The sequence below is a fragment of the Rhincodon typus genome, chromosome 26, assembly GCF_021869965.1.
Source record: "Rhincodon typus isolate 14 chromosome 26, sRhiTyp1.1, whole genome shotgun sequence".
Lineage (NCBI taxonomy): Eukaryota > Metazoa > Chordata > Chondrichthyes > Orectolobiformes > Rhincodontidae > Rhincodon > Rhincodon typus.
In genome coordinates, this window is record NC_063357.1 from 22,229,028 (window position 1) to 22,245,097 (window position 16,070).

Genomic DNA, 16,070 nt, shown 5'->3' on the forward strand with positions numbered 1-16,070 from the left:
CTGTGTTTTAAATCTGCTACTCCTTCTGATAAAGCTATGACCTCTGTTCTAGATTGCCCTATAGGAGTAAACATACTTTCCACTTTTACTTTGTCAATCCTCTTTAGTATCTTCTATACCTCAATTAGATTCCTCGCATTCCTCCAAATTCCAGAGAGTATAGGCTAAACTGTTCAATCTGTCTTCATAAGTCAAACCCCTCATCTCTGGAATCAATCTACTTAACCTGCATGCCATTCAACTACCTTTCTCTTCAAGTAAGGGGGCCAAAATTGTATGCGGTATAGTCTTACTATGATCTTGTACTGTTGCAGCAATACTTCTCTCGTTTTATTCTCTATTCCTTTAACTATAAATGCCAACTTCTATTTTATTGTTAAAAGCAAATCTACAGCATTTCATACTTGTGTGTCAATAATAAACCACCTTGTTAAAACTGAAGAAATAAAACATGATATATCAAGCCAGATTTCAGTCCGGGATTGAGCATGTTCAGTAATAACAACAGCTGGGATCATAACAAGGCCAAGCCACTGAATACACCTGATGAAGAAATAGATATCTAGAGATGAAAGTGGCAACAGGCACAGGACAGTGAGACAGCATGGCATTGAAATAGAGGATCAGCCATGATCACACTGAATGGTGCAGCACGTGTAATGGGCTGGAAGGCCCACTCTTGCCCCTTTTCTCTTTGTTTCTATGTTGCAATACATAACCCAGCATATTAGTTTAATTTAAACTGCAGGAGCAGAATACATTTCATACTAGCAAAGGATAATCTCAGTACTGATATCTATTCTTGACATAGTGAGCTATATAGAGAAAATTATGAAGTATTAGAAGCAAAATACTGGAACTATTTGATAAAGAACAGAATGTTACAATTGAAAAGGATTCAAATTTCCTCCAATAGATGAAAATGGGCCAAATGGCTTTCCTCATTTATAATCCTCCTGTGAACCATCTTCAAAAATATCTTCAAATATCTTCAAAACAGATTCAATAGCATAACTACCTGATTGCTTCAGTGTTAGCAGCTTCTTGCCTTTCTTGTTCCATTTCCTTTAACAAGCAAATTTGACTTTTGTCTGCAGGTTTAGATTTCTGGCTTTCCAATTTTGTTTTCTGTTTCTTCCACGGAATTCTAAGGAACCATAAAAATATTTATTCTCATGAGGCACTAACATTTTATAGTATAATCCAGCAATAATAGCATAGGTCAAATTTAAATCTCACTGCCACAACCACAATAAAAACAATCATGTATTTATAAAATACTGCATTAAGATTATAATAGTTTTATTTTAAATAATTAAATGATTTTATTTTTGTTCTTATATACACAGAAAACAAAATAACTTAAAAATGTTCAAACGGAGGATATATACACAGCTGTTAACAAATGACAATATACATAGTTTTTGTACATTGTTGCACAGATTACTTGCCGTTTAGAAGGTCCAAGAGGACAACTAGGATAGCCTGGAATCCAGGGAGGTCTGCTTTCTTTAGGAGGTCCCTGGTATCTCTTTAGTTCTGAACTTACTGTGGCTTTCTGAAAACAGGCTTGCATTTCAAGAGTATTCTGTCCTCTTTGCTGCTAAAATTAATTCAATAAATTGAAAGGAAATTAAACATAAACAGTAGTTGACTAAATTATTTCAGCTTTCAATATAATCAAGAGATTCAATAAAGTAGCATGGTCAGTGCTAAAAGAGCAATATAAGCCAGATGTTCAAGAGCCAGCAATACACCTGGCAATTTTTCACAGCAATCTCAGAAGTCCCAGATAATACTGCATGCATGTTGCATGTACTGGTTTGAAACCAATCCATGCTCATACAAGTTTAAAGCTGGCAATGCCGAGTTGTACTGCTGCCTCCATATTTACATTTAGTCAGACATGCACATAAGTCTGCTCACTTGCACCCAAATATTGGATTCAAATTTTAATGATAACAGCTGGTTCTTTGCAAACATTATAAACTTTAAAAATGAAGGTTGAGAATTTTTTTTCCACACGGACCACAGTTAAGTGACAGCAAAGTCAAAACCATGAGAGATCATCTGCCAGGTATCAATTCCATTGGATTCATTTCTAGCTGACTTGAAGCCTATTCAGAACTACACCAAACATGATGTATGAAAGGGCAGTGAAACAAAAAACAAATTTTAAATCATCTCTTAAGAAATATCTTCAAAATAGATTCAATGCTGCATCAAAAAGTCAACTTGAACATAGCTGTCCAATCTCCAAAAGCCTTCAAAAAGAAAAGGAGCTACATCAATGAATGTCTCAAACAATTTTTTTAAAAATTAGTGTCAAACCAGAAGGTTCATTAATCAGTCACCGCCACTAGAAATTTCACTAATTCACTCTATAATTTCTGAACAAAGTTATACATACGAATTTTTTAAAAATATTTTACGGAACGTGGGCATTACTGGCTAAGCTAACATTTATTGCCAATCTCGAATAGTCCTTGGGAAGGTGGTGGTCAGCTGTCTTCTTGAACCAATGAAATTCATATCAAGTGGATACACTTACAATGCTGCTCAGGAAGGAAGTCTCAGGATTTTAATCCAGTGACAATGAAGAAAGGACAATATAGTTACAAGTCAAGATGATGTGTGACTTTAATGCAACTCACAAAATTAATAAATGATAGCTAAAACAAACAGGATTATCAATTTGAAACCTTGGGCTGAATCTCAAGGTTTTTTGTTTGGCTAAGTGTGAGTTGTGTTGTGTTTCTTGAAGGCTTTTCACTACAAGACCTAGCGAGAATTCTCACCACAGCTTAGCAAACTTGCCTTATAAACTACATACTCCATCCCCATTGCACCCCACAATGCCAATTCTACCTCCATCTTACCATCTGCTATCCCTGGAACAATTCACCAGTTGATATCAGCATCTCTTGACTCACACCATCATTGAAAGGCTGCTGTGCAGCCAGACAAGCATTGGCAATCAGAGGTCACCCCTTAGTGACAATGTAATGGCATAGCAGCCACAAAGCCTGCTGCTCACCCTAGTTGCTGTTTAAGCACAAAGCAACACATTTTACATGTCTTCAGCTGCATCTTGTCTAAAGACCCTCTTCAAATCACTACTATTCTGTCCCTAGTATCCACTTATAATATCATACTATTATCTTTGAACACAACTTACATATGACCTGGTAGGCAGTAGCACTCCTTTCTTTGTTGCCTTTCTTTCCGTAACAGATTTTTTCAAGGCTCCAACACGTTGTAAAGCATCTAACCCAGCCCTCAGCACAGTACTCCTATCAGGAGTCGGAGGGCCTTCCTCTTGTTGTTGCTGCTCTTCTTGGATGGGCAGAGACTCTCTACCACATAGCTGGGGTCTGGGAGATTCAGCAACATGAATATTTTCATCTGTACAGAAAATATATTTTAAAAGCAACATTTTAATTGAAGTATACACTAATCAAAAAAAGCTTTATTTTTCTATCTTTAATAATTCCGTTCAAATTATTAATGCAAGATCATGCAAATCGTTTTTGCATAAAGCAATGAATTACTTTATTGTTTCCAAACCAAATTCTACATATAAAAGAATTTTATGTCATTATTCATGTATAAGCTTCTATCAGTTACATTCAGAAAAAGAGCACCCCCTTTTTTTTTAAAACAAACCATCTAAGTAAATAAGTTCTCACAATTAACTCAGATATTGTAGAATTTTACACAAGGATGTGCTTATCAGACCCATGGCAGTTGAAAATTAATGTTTACATGTCTAGTATGCTACAGTTAGCAAGAAAAATGGGAATAGGCAGATATCATGAATGTAACTGAAATAGCCAAAAGGTTGTTCAAGGAAACCCAAGTCTCAGTAAATGTGACCTTCATTGGGTCCAACTAACACAGAGCAAAAAAGTTTACAGATTATTGAACTATGACAAAATAGCTTAAAAGTTAAGGGGAATCATGATTAAAGCGGATAATGCTCTCATCTACACCTCGAGTGTTGTCTAATTTTGAACAAGATAGGATTCAGTACAATTATCAGCTATAAAGGCAGATGTAGAATAATTTACTTCTGGTAATGGCAAGTATAAGTTTTCACTTACATTTCATTCACAGATGTTATTTTATTAGAATGAATTGTTAACTTTGGTCACAAGCAATTAGTCACAGCAGAAACATCCATGTTAAGTTCTTCTTCTTTTCTTAATATTAGTAACTCCTCAGATTTAATAGGGTTTTTTTTTTTGAAAGAAATGGACTGACTTACCAATCTGTGCTGTCTTAAGAGGCGGCAATTGTTTCAGTGCATATGAAACATTGTCCTTTGTGATGGATGATTTTTGTAATCTTTCAGCAGAGCGGCTTCTGTGTCTACCTAGAGGTCCTTTTCTGCTTGGCGGTGAAACACTGCGGGCTCTCTGTAGCAATTGATTTGTTTTCTTTTGAGGAAATTGGCTCCCAAGCAGTGAATCCAGGTCCTGATAAATCCACAAAACAAACATCTTTGATCTCAAGTAATACTTAACATTCATGAGATTTTGTCCCCTTTTTCTTTTACATTTGAGGTGTTCCAAAACATAGTCCATCCCTAGTGGGCAGCTTAGATAGATGCAAATTTTGCTCTCCATGACCAGATTGTTAACAATAAGTTACAGTTATTCCTTACTTTAATTTTGTCTGAAACTGTAGGAAGCACAATATCTCTCCAAACTAGAGCTGTGCAAATCATTCTTAAGAGGAACTGGAGAGTAAGTAAATGTCCTACTAGTACATGAAGCAACTTATGAAAGTTCAAAATATTTTTGCTTATTGACTTTAATGTTTTATCAAGATTAATAACATCTTCAATTTTGAGTACCAGTTCCTTGTTTACCAGGCCCAAAAATGTTCTATATGTCTAATTTCCCAAGTGAGAAAACTTAACACAAACTGTCCCTACCACTATATATTTGTATTAATGTTATCTGTCCTTCATAAGCATCAAACAGCAAAATAGATCAGTCAAACATATTGTGTATAATTCTTACAACTTACAAAGCCTCCCCATAACTGTGTACATGCAAGTCACAGATTGGTAATAATGACATTTGGGTTCAGTCACAGCTTCTCTGCTTGAAGCATTTGTAAATCAGATTTACAACTACCACACAACAGTGTGGCAGCAAAACAAAATGGCATGTTTAGTGGCTTTACTGTCCAATCAGCAAGAATCAAACTGCCCAGACAAACGGTCAATTTCACACAATATCTTCTCAAACGGACCTTTTTCCTCCAAAAATTCAAAGCATTACTGTATATACTGGCAGGAGTTTTCCAGGTGAAGAACTTACTGACTGCGTGACACTGCCAGCGCACTTAAGTTTTCAGTTAAGCCTTTAGAATTGGCAAAAGCAGAAGATGGGACTTCGTAAAATTAGTCCAATGAAACAAATTCATAGACGTCAAAGAAAATAGAATAACTTGGCACATTAAGGTTTAATAGTCTTCCTATTGCAGCAGTAAGTTAAACTCCTTTACAGTGAATGAAAGGAGCCATTGGGTAGGAGGGAAAAATTGTAATGCACTGGATGTCTATTTTGGGTGTTTGCATGTTCACAAATACCATTAAAAAGGCACCCTTGTTACAAAGAAACTGAAATACAAATTTAAGGTTGTAACACTGCACCTTAATGTTTCTGAAATTTTTACTATGACTTACCTCAACTTGTTGCAGGATATTAATAATGGTTTCTGGTATAGAAGCATCCATGTCACTTTCCATTTTGGCCGAGCAAAGGGAAAGCTGTCGAATTAACTGACCCAGTTCCTTACAGTAAGTAGGAATCTGCTGTTCTGATTGTCCAGAAAGTTGACCAACAAACATTTGCAACGCACGAACAGCTCCTCTGTGCGCAGCTGCTAACCGAGACATGGCACGAGACTGAAATATATAAAAACTGCAATAATACCTGTTTCAGAAACAGATATGTTAAAATTGAAGTCAATCATATTAATTTAAGTACAATCATTTTTATTAACTCAAGCTTTTGGTAAGGTGCTAATGTAAACAATTTTTATACTAAACATTGCACAACTTTTTTATTCAGCACACCATTTTGCTACAGCACGGCTTCTCACAAGAATTGCTTTTGTACGTTTAGATTATTTCATTCGTGTGGTTAGTTGCTTCAAAGGCAAATTGAAAATGTCACAGTGAGGGTTACAGAGCATTTGGAACTCAAGCAAACAGGTCAAGCAACTAGGTAGCCCCTCAACCAGTGAAAAACTGCAAAACAAATACAGCAAGGGCAAGGATGAAGAACAAATTACAGTGCACAGTGTGAAATACAAAGAGTAATTAAGAGCAGGAAAGGAAGATTTCAATTAGAGAGAGAAAAACAGACAAGTTTTAATTTTTTTTCATATTTTCAAATCTCCAGTCTACACTCTATACTTGTAACAATTACACTTTTAGTGCCAGTGAAATTGATTGTCAATAATGACCACATGGGTTAAGATTATTCACAAAACGTTTGGCGTTACATTCAGTTCGGCAACTTTGTGTCATTGTTTGCATTTTGATGCAACACATAGAACATTACAGCGCAGTACAGGCCCTTCGGCCCTTGATGTTGCACCGACCTGTGAAACCAATCTGGAGCCCATCTAATCTAAACTATTCCATTATCATCCATATGTTCTTGCTCATTTCCAATTGTAATCACTCCACCAAGGACAGTCATGCCTTCAACTGTCCTCAGCTCCAAACTGTGCAACAGCGAGGACACACGAAATGTACTGATGGCCTACATGTGACTCTAAGCCCACAGTGAAGACATCAAAGAGATGGGCAATAAGTGCTGGCCTAGCCATTGATGCCCACATCTTATAAACAGATTTTAAGAAGGTCTTTGGGCCCAAACGCACCTTAAATATTTCAGCTTCCTGAAGGTAAGCCAGTTCCCGAATACAGGGAATTCAGTTCATGGTCAAACAACTTCAATGTGGCCGTCTCCATACTCTCTTTCCAAACAGCCACCTACTACGAGGCATTCAACAGGACATCAGATGGTTATTTGGATAGGGCTGCAGGGAAAAGGCAGGAGATTGGCACTAGGGAATAGAACTAGCAGAGACACAATGGGCTGAATGGCCTGCTTCTGCACCGTCACAATCCTGCGATTGTGTGATTTGTGTTTCCTCCTCAGATTCTGACAGGGTTTGCCTATTGGGATTGAATACCACTTTATACATTTCCTGTTAGACACGCTTCCATTGGATTAATGACGGACAGATTAACAAATGGCGGATCCAATAAGCAAGCACTTTCCTCTGACCAGTTGACACACCCTGGGCATTTATGGGACATTTCCTCTCACCTATCAGGACAATCAGATCAATCTGCCAATTCTCACCAAGGGAGCTTTCTCAGCAAGATGTTAAAGACTGAAATCATACCTTATCCTCTATTTAAAAACAAATGTAATCTGGAAAAGAATCAGTTTTCCTTTCTTGATCTGCAGGACTTATTGACACATTCCCTTAATTACAGGCTTCAGTAAATGCTGAAGAGCGCAAGGGTTTTGACATTATTACAAAAGATATGAACATGTTCAGCTTCTCATTGAATTCATTAGTGCAAGGGTCTTTAAACAGAGTCAGATAGCACGGGCATATGCGAAAGGCTGGCCCTAATGGTGTGGCATTTTGAGAGTTAAGACACGCTCCTCATTCATTTACAGTGAATGTTATTAATGGCCCCTGATTTAAATGATAAATGAGGGCAGTGTTGGTGTGAATGATAGTGACGTCACAGAGGCCGGTACTAATTCTTTGAACCCTGTCTGCCCTTCAAGCGTCCATTTTTGTTGTATTTTACAACTCGAGCTATTGTCCTGTGACAAGTGCAACAATTGGAGGTCTGGAGGCAGAGAGTGAGTGCAGAAACATAATAGCTTTTTAAAGAGCCCTTTGTTTGACCTGTGTTGGCCATTTTTCAATACTGTTAAAAATCAATTCTGCACACTGTCTTACTGCCCAGAGTTCCATGTATTACCTAGAACCCCATTCAACAGACAAAGTCAGCCATGATCCTGCAGCAAGGAGCACTATGGGGGACTAGTGGACGACCTCTCCCAGCTCTGAGCTCCACGGCTGATGTGTGATTCTGGCCCAGAGCCCAAAGCACCAGCCAGATACATGCCCAGCTGTCGTACAATTGGCATCTCAGTCACCGGGTCTTAACCGATAGGAATACAGGAGGCACGTTAGCACTAATTTATCTGGATCCTGCCACTGGGAACACAATTGTCAGATTATTCTGTGCCCAGTCCCCAAACAGTCTGGCAAAGTGCAAACTTTGCAGAATAAACCAGAAATGCAAACAACTGGAGTGGAGAACAATCTGAGCACTCCCACCAGCTCAGTCACTTCTCTCGGATTCACTTCAAAAACACACATTTGGAAGATCTCAGCAGATCTCCCAGAAACAGCTCAACAAACATCACTTTCCACAGATGGTGGTGAAGCACCATGAAACTGATGCTTATACATGGCAAGTGACAGGAGTAGGTTCTGTGTTTTGATGCTGTCAGGTTTAAGAAAGACTGTTGTCTTTTTTTGTTCCGAATGGTACCATCCCATCTTTAATCGACACCACTGCAACCAGCAAACAGGATCTGAGCACCATGACTGTGCAGCACTCCCTCTGCACTGCACTGTAGCCAAGTTGATGCACAGAAACTCCTCTTTGTGTGCAACTTTCTAACTCCAAGGCAACTGTGCCAAGCTGTCCTCAAACAGGTCAGTCTGTGGTTCAGCTGCTTCTTGTTGGAGCTCCTGTGGCAGGGTGTGTGTGTGTGTCTCAATTCACCCCTCCCTGAAAATGGCCAAGGGGCCCACAATGCCATGGTGTCGTTGTGATGTTACTGGGGGACCAGGCTAATACTGTGGGGAGAGATAGTAGGAACTGCAGATGCTGGAGAATCTGAGATAACAAGGTGTAGAGCTGGATGAACACCACAGGCCAAGCAGCACCAGAGGAGCAGGAAGGCCGACGCCCCGGGCCTAGACCCCTCCCCAGAAAAAAATTTTTTTCTGAAGAAGGCTCCAGGCCCGAAATGTCAGCACCCCCGCCCCTCCGACGCTGCCTGGCCCGCGGTGCCCATCCAGCTCTACACCCTGCCATCTCTAATACTGTGGGGAGACAGGTTCAAATCCAAACAGGACAGCATGTGGAATTTGAACACCAATGTTTCATTTGATCGTGTGTGTGGTATGATGTCTGATTCCAGCAAACGTGTGCTTGAATTGAGCGCTGCCGTTGTCGGCCAATAAGCTTCGCTACCTTGTGGCTTAAGGCAGTGATTGAAATGCAGTTGATGATTCAAACTGCTGCAGAATGAAGACATCCTGATCGGTGCCAGAATTCAGAGTGCAGCTCTGTACAGTTCGACACCTACAGTCACAGGGCACCAGGCCCGGAAGGATTGGGATCCCAGCAGGTTCCAGTTTAGGGAGGTTGCAAAGTTCTGTATCTGTGAAGCTAGTGATGGAGCAGCACAATCAGATCATCATTTTATGTTATTTGATTTTAACTACACATCTTCCTCACACACCCCCGCCCCCTACATTTGCAATACCATTTCCATGTATACAAACAATGAGCACCATTAACTGAACTAATTTTGACAGGAGAATCAGGAACAATGTGACCCACCTGTTGGGACTCAAGCAATAATTTAGTAAAGTCTACAAACATCGACTGGAATTCTAAAGAAATGCATAAAAACAAAGTACCAGAGCAAATTTTCTTTCACTCAACAGCAATGTTACTCATTACTAAAACAAAATAGTTTTGTCAACAAAATCCAAACAAACGATTTTCTTACCTTTTTGGTATGTTTTATTTTATGTGGACTTTGTTTTTCTATCTCTTCCTGTATTTTGTTTACCTTAATTAAATAATAAAAATTAAATGCAAGGTCAAGAGAAACAACTGCCCTGATCAAATGTAAAAATATTGTTCCATTAACAACACTTCTAAGTCACTTTAAAAAAATGCTAAAAAGACACATGTCTCTATCATGTGTAGGACACTACTCTTCCTTTAGTTTTCCCTGCCTAGTTGATGCTGTGTAACTATAAAGCTGAAAATAGAAATCTCAGTGAGCTTTTATCTCACTAAGGAAACTACAGGCAGATGTATATCAAACAACCTGCTCTGAAACTCAGTTCACATTTTGACAGCAATGATCAGTTCCAATACAGTAGCTGAGACAATCCACAAAATTCTAAAGCAAATCAACAATATTCTTAAAACACAATTCATCCTATCGCCCTCTATTTGCAAAAATACTGATCAGTTCTGTTTTGGCCCATACCCTGTGAAGCAGGTTTCTTTGAAATCGGTCAGTTTTTTTGAGATATATTGTTTACAGACAAACAGATTAGCAAAGAAAGGGTCAAAAACATTCCTGTAATAAAGCTTCAAAATCAAAATTACTGCATTCACAAGTTGGGATTCACAGTGGGGCCGCCTTTTCCTTGGTGAGCTAACACCATAATTTCTATACAAATGGATGGTTTATTTAAGTTTTAAAAAAATTCTTATTCTCTGAGAAACAGCCATGGTATACATTTGCCAGAATAACAATTATGGAAATTCCATTCTGTCTACTGAAGTTTCTGTAATCAACACATAAAATTGAACTAAAGATAAAGCTCAAAGTCTGTCATTACTAGTCATAAAAAAACATCAGAACGCTGGTTAAGATTTTAAGTTCAGCAGCCAATTCACTAACTGCAACAGTGCCACTGCAGATTATCCAAATAAGGAACATGTCTTAGAGTAATTTTGGCTCTTGCAAGTGGCAAATTTAATCTCTTTGCTGACCTCTCATTTTTCATATAAGTGTGTAAACTATTGTGTCCCCTGGATTTGATCTGTAATAGAAAAACTGATAATTAACAATACATTTGTTAACATTTAATCTCAGTTCTCACTTGCTGCTGTAAAACATACAGCATCCTTGCTGAGCGAGAGGCCTGCTCTTGTCTTTTTATCTGCATTCTCCGCTCTTCTTCAGGATCCAGGATATCTGTATATTTCTCTAACAGAAGAAAATACACTCATGTATGTACTACCAGGAAACTCCAAAAATAGTGAAATGATTGTATCATTTAAGAAATACGTTTCATTATTCAAGAGTTGCTATACTTTTGGAAAGAAAGATAGCAGGATCAATTTGTATATTGTAAACAATGCATATTGGCTAACTGCAAATTACGGGCTAAACTCTTATCAGCTATTCATTGTATTTTCACACATCCTTTCCATGGGATTTTGCACTGGAATTTCATAATTGGAAAGACATTTCTGTCTGTACAAGGAACCTAAGAACCATGTGAACATGAGAAGCTACTGTGCTTCTTAACCAGAATGAAGAATCACTAATGATCAGTACAAAGTCTGAATTGAGTATCAGTATGATTGAGATTATTTGTTCAATATAGAAAGGAACACAAAAGGAGAGGAAAATAGATGCAACTAAGACAGACAGACAGAAAAACTAGGCACAGAAAGGATGGATGGCAGGAATAAAAGAAAAGAGAGCTAATAGTGTTTTTTCAAAAATTATTTGAATTTTAACTCTCTAACAATGCTGAAAATTTGTTTACCAGCATTCATTAAAAATTTACTTACATTGAAATCTACAAACACTAAATATTTCTGACTTTTTTTCTGCTCATGGAACATAGTATCAGTGGCTGGCCAGCATTTATCGCCTATCACCATTCCCTGAACCGAGCGACTTGCTGGGCTCTTTCAGAGCCGTAGAGTCAGAGTTATACAGCACAGCAAGAGGCACAACAACGCCTCTTCTTCCTCAGGCAGCTCCAGAAATTTGGCATCAAACACCCATTGCATCCCGGCAACACACTCCTACAATCTCTTCTGTCAGGCAGAAGGTACAGAAACTTGAACACATTCACCAGCAGGTTCAAGAACAGCTTCTTCTCTGCTGTTATTAGACTGATGAATGGACTCTGAAACTTCAAATAATGCTGATCTTGCTAATGTTGACCTTGCCTAGAGCATTGCCCTGTGCAATCTAACTGGTATGCCTCTGTCTAGTTTTTTTTTTGCCCTATGATCTGTATGTCCTTGCTTATTATGATCTGCCTGTCCTGCTCGTAAACAAAGCTCTCACTAAACCATTCCTGTCCATGTACCTATCCAGATACCTTTTAAATGTTGTAATTGTACCTGCCTCCACCACCTCCTTGAGCAGCTCATTCCATACACACCAACCTCTGCATGAAAAAGTTGACCCTCCGATCCCTTTTAAATCTTTCCCCTTTCAACTTAAACCTACGGCCTCTAGTTTTCGACGCCCCCACCCTGGGTTCATGCAGGACAGAATTGGCAAGGACATTAGTTAACCAAATAGGTACTTGCAACAATCAACATGGTGGGGATTTTTTGGCAAAAAAGTTGTCTTTGGTTCCACTCTAATTATTCTTATTATTCATATTCTTTGAAGGAGGTATAGTAGTTATTTTTCTAATGTGCCTAAGGATGTTTCTGCAAATTTAGAAAAGGTATAATTGACAAAAATAATGGTTACACAAATTAATGAAGAAGGGTCACTGGACTCAAAGCTAACTTTTTCTTTCTACAGATGCTGCCACACCTGCTGAGTTTCTCCAACACTTTGTTTTTGTTTCAGATTTCCAGAATCCACAATTTTTTTTAATATTACTGTTACACAAATTAAGACTATTATGGCTCTACTAGGGAGAGACAAGCAGTTGCAAGGCTGTAAATGATTGTTGGAATTTCCAAGGTAAAGGAAATTGAGGTCTAAGGAAGCTAATGCGCATACACCTACCATTGAGAAAGATGACTTTTCACAACTCTTAAGACTGTGGTCTCAACAGAAATCCCTAATCAACAGCAATCTTATGTGACATAACTGAAACACCGCTGAACATCTTATTTATTTTGTTTCTTATAGAAGTTGAATTAATGCCTTAAATTGTGTGACAGCTGACAGCTAACAAAGTTAGACTTAGAAATCATGCATTTTTGTATATAGCACAAAAAAAATAGTCCTTTTCAAATTTTCAAGCCAAGAAATCTAGCCAGGGCATTCTAGCAAACAATAGATATGTGGGCCAATTTATTAAAGTTTGGGAGCCATGAGTAACCATCCCTTTGATCACAGTTTAGGTATATGAATAGGAAGGGTTTAGAGGGACATGGGCCAAATGCTGGCCATTGGGACTAGGTCAGATTGGGATGTCTGATTGGCGCAGATGAGTTAAACCAAAGGGTCTGTTTCCATGCTGTATGGCTCCATAAAATGCTTCTAAATAATTCCAAAAGGCTTGACTGGACTTGTAAAACGCACAGTGTTTGAAAACAAAAAATTCCTAGTTTGCAATAATGCCTTATGTCATGCTACATGATGTTGCATATGTATATGTATATCACAAATTACATAATACCACATTACTTATTTAAAATAAGATTTTGTACCTCTCTTAGACAGCTCCTCAATTTTTTGAAAGTACTTGCTGAGCTCTGTTCTCAGCCTACGGATCTCTTCAGCAGTTTTGTTGCCCTGGTTCTGGCGATTCAGATCTGGGCCTGGGTCATGTGTTGGTGGTGAATCTGTGCGGGCAGGCCTAGCTTGGCCTTGGTCAGAGGTGCAAATATAAACCCTGGTACCAGATTTTGTAATGCCTTCTTTCGAAGTTTGGCTCTTTTGCTGTTTCAGCTTTGTAAGTGTCTCCATTTTCAGCCGATTCCTGATGCATGCAGCATTTTCAACAGCTTTCCCCTTCACTCGATTAATATACTTTGATGTTTCTGCTTGATCTTGCTCAAGTTTGCTCAAGTAATCTTTCATTTGCTCTTCCAGATGCCGTTTTTTCAGATCACGCTTTGCCATCCGAACAGCCATATTCAGTCTCTCTTCAGACACAGAAGAAAATTGCACAGAATTGCGCATACTCTGGGCATCTTCCTGAACAGGCGGATCAGAAGGTTGACGTAACTTTTCAATTACAATTGGACGAGGTTCTGTGACTGTTGCAGCCAGGTTGGATACAGTACTTAGTGCATCTTTATTGAATTTTAACTAAAAAATAAGTTTAAGAAAACCTTTAGCAATTCAAGCATATCTTATGGTCCAGTCAGCATTTCAATTTAAATTATAAGGAAGGAAACATAAGCTAATGCCTTGTCCTTCTTCTCCTTCCAGCACTGGAAGGAGAAACTTGTTTCCACGTATTACGTTGTAAATAAGCAGGGCAATCAGAGTAATTCAGCATCCAATTCTTTCCTGCAACATGAGGGAACCATTCACCATCACCTTAATACATTAAGAGGTCTGTCACAAGACATGGAACTTTTACTGTGGAAAACAGTAATTAAAGTGATCATTACCAAGACAATCGACCATGATCTGTTTGAATGGCAGAGCAGGATCAAAGGGCTAAATGGCCTACTCCTAGTACTATATTTATGCTCCTGTGCTGTGGCCCACAATGTGTTATTCCATCAATGCATGGTACAACCTCTGGACACTTGATTTGTTAATATTTGATATATGTAACAATTTTTCTTCTTTGCACAAAGGGTGTAAATAAGCAACAATTAATTAGACTTATTTAAAAAGCCTTCACCATGGAAATAAACAGATGAAATAAATAACCCTATCGCAAACAGAAAATAATTTTGAAATACAAATTGTTCAAAATTTGCAGTTTCCTTTCAAAGGCAAATTTCACACAAATTTTATGCTTCATTAACATTCTTTAAATTATTATTGCAGCATTCTTTTTTAACTGGCAGCACTGTACATCATTAGGCATATAGTAAACCAGCGGTAACCAAAGGGATAACAAAGATATACCTGATTCTTATAAAATTGTGGTCCGCTCTGTTCACTCCTTCCAACATCTTGTCCAGGTGATGTGGAAGGCACCCAAGTCCCAAAGGACTGGGCTGAATTCAGGATCTGCGTTTGATGATGCTGAATCTTTGTGGCCATGGCCAAAGTGTTTGAACTAAAGTAGCCAAACTCTATATAAAAAATATACATGGAAGCGCTCAGATAATTCTTCACAACTTAATTTAAAACCAAAATAACACAATGATAAGGTAAAACTTCTTCTGAAGAAAGTAGTTAAAACAGAAAGAGGAAAAATGAGGACAACTTAAAAAATTCAACGGGGAAGAGGCAGCCTTATGAAATTACTTGAGATACCCGACGAGGCGAGAATTAATTAACATTTGGAGAAGGGGTAGGTCAATAAATGAAAGTCAGCACAAGTACGTAAGTAAATAGATAATGTTTGACTAAGCTGATTGAGTTCTTAGATGTACTTCGACAGCCCATCCCCTTGTTTAAGCGCATCCCGTACCTGGTGATGTGAAGTCAGTGAGCTGCTCAGGACACTGCGACCATGCATCTGAGGCCCAAGGCCAGGCTATCAGCCTGCCGGCGTCACAGGACCGAAGCGCCCGCTGTTGCCAGGCGCCCGGTTGCTAGTCACCGGGTTCCTGTAGTTAGCGTCACCCGGCTCGGCCTGAGTAGAGGCTACCGGGACTTGTCATAGTCTGTGCTCGCCGCTCGGTTTCAAAACTGCGCCGGCAGCCCGCCCCGTATTACGCATGCGCACCTTCAGTCCGGGGAAGAGGGGAGGAATCGTGAAGAGGGAAGGTCCGGGTGCCACGCATGCGCACCTCCTTAGCCCGGCAACTATTCCGAAGTTACGCATGCGCGCCACGCGGGCTCCCGTCCGGAGTGACGCACGCGCACCCCCTGGCCAACCGCGTGACTCCAACGGAAGAAAGGGCAGACTGAAGCGCGGAGAGGGGCTGACTTGTTGCTTCTCAAAAGTGAAGAGAGCTGGTCGTGCGCGTGCGATTACAAAGATGGATTTGTTGGAAGTGTCTGGATACGATGAGTTTATGAAGGCGGTAGACGCCAACAAGGAAAAGACAATCTTCGCGTATTTCACCGGGTCGAAGAATGCGCAGGGTGTGAGCTGGTGCCCGGACTGTGTGACGGGTGAGA

General features: G+C 39.2%; 2 protein-coding genes across 3 annotated transcripts in view; one reads left to right on the forward strand and one right to left on the reverse strand.

Annotated features, from left to right (window-relative positions):
* Nucleotides 1-15,659, reverse strand: part of kiaa0753 (KIAA0753 ortholog) — a 33,745-nt gene extending 18,086 nt beyond the window's left edge. Inside the window, exons 1-10 of one of the 2 annotated variants that reach the window (XM_020530457.2) lie at nt 15,415-15,659; nt 14,904-15,073; nt 13,523-14,126; nt 10,984-11,090; nt 9,870-9,932; nt 5,699-5,920; nt 4,268-4,478; nt 3,179-3,405; nt 1,452-1,603; nt 1,019-1,147 (exon numbers count right to left, since the gene is read on the reverse strand). In XM_020530457.2, the coding sequence (XP_020386046.1) occupies nt 1,019-1,147; nt 1,452-1,603; nt 3,179-3,405; nt 4,268-4,478; nt 5,699-5,920; nt 9,870-9,932; nt 10,984-11,090; nt 13,523-14,126; nt 14,904-15,041 (1,853 nt within the window). In that variant the 5' untranslated portion in view covers nt 15,042-15,073; nt 15,415-15,659. The remainder of the gene's footprint in view (nt 1-1,018; nt 1,148-1,451; nt 1,604-3,178; nt 3,406-4,267; nt 4,479-5,698; nt 5,921-9,869; nt 9,933-10,983; nt 11,091-13,522; nt 14,127-14,903; nt 15,074-15,414) is intronic. The other variant, XM_020530458.2, reaches the window with a different exon arrangement.
* Nucleotides 15,650-16,070, forward strand: part of txndc17 (thioredoxin domain containing 17) — a 45,328-nt gene continuing 44,907 nt past the window's right edge. Inside the window, exon 1 of the mRNA XM_048612379.1 lies at nt 15,650-16,064. Coding sequence (XP_048468336.1) covers nt 15,665-16,064 — 400 coding nt within the window. The 5' untranslated portion in view covers nt 15,650-15,664. The remainder of the gene's footprint in view (nt 16,065-16,070) is intronic.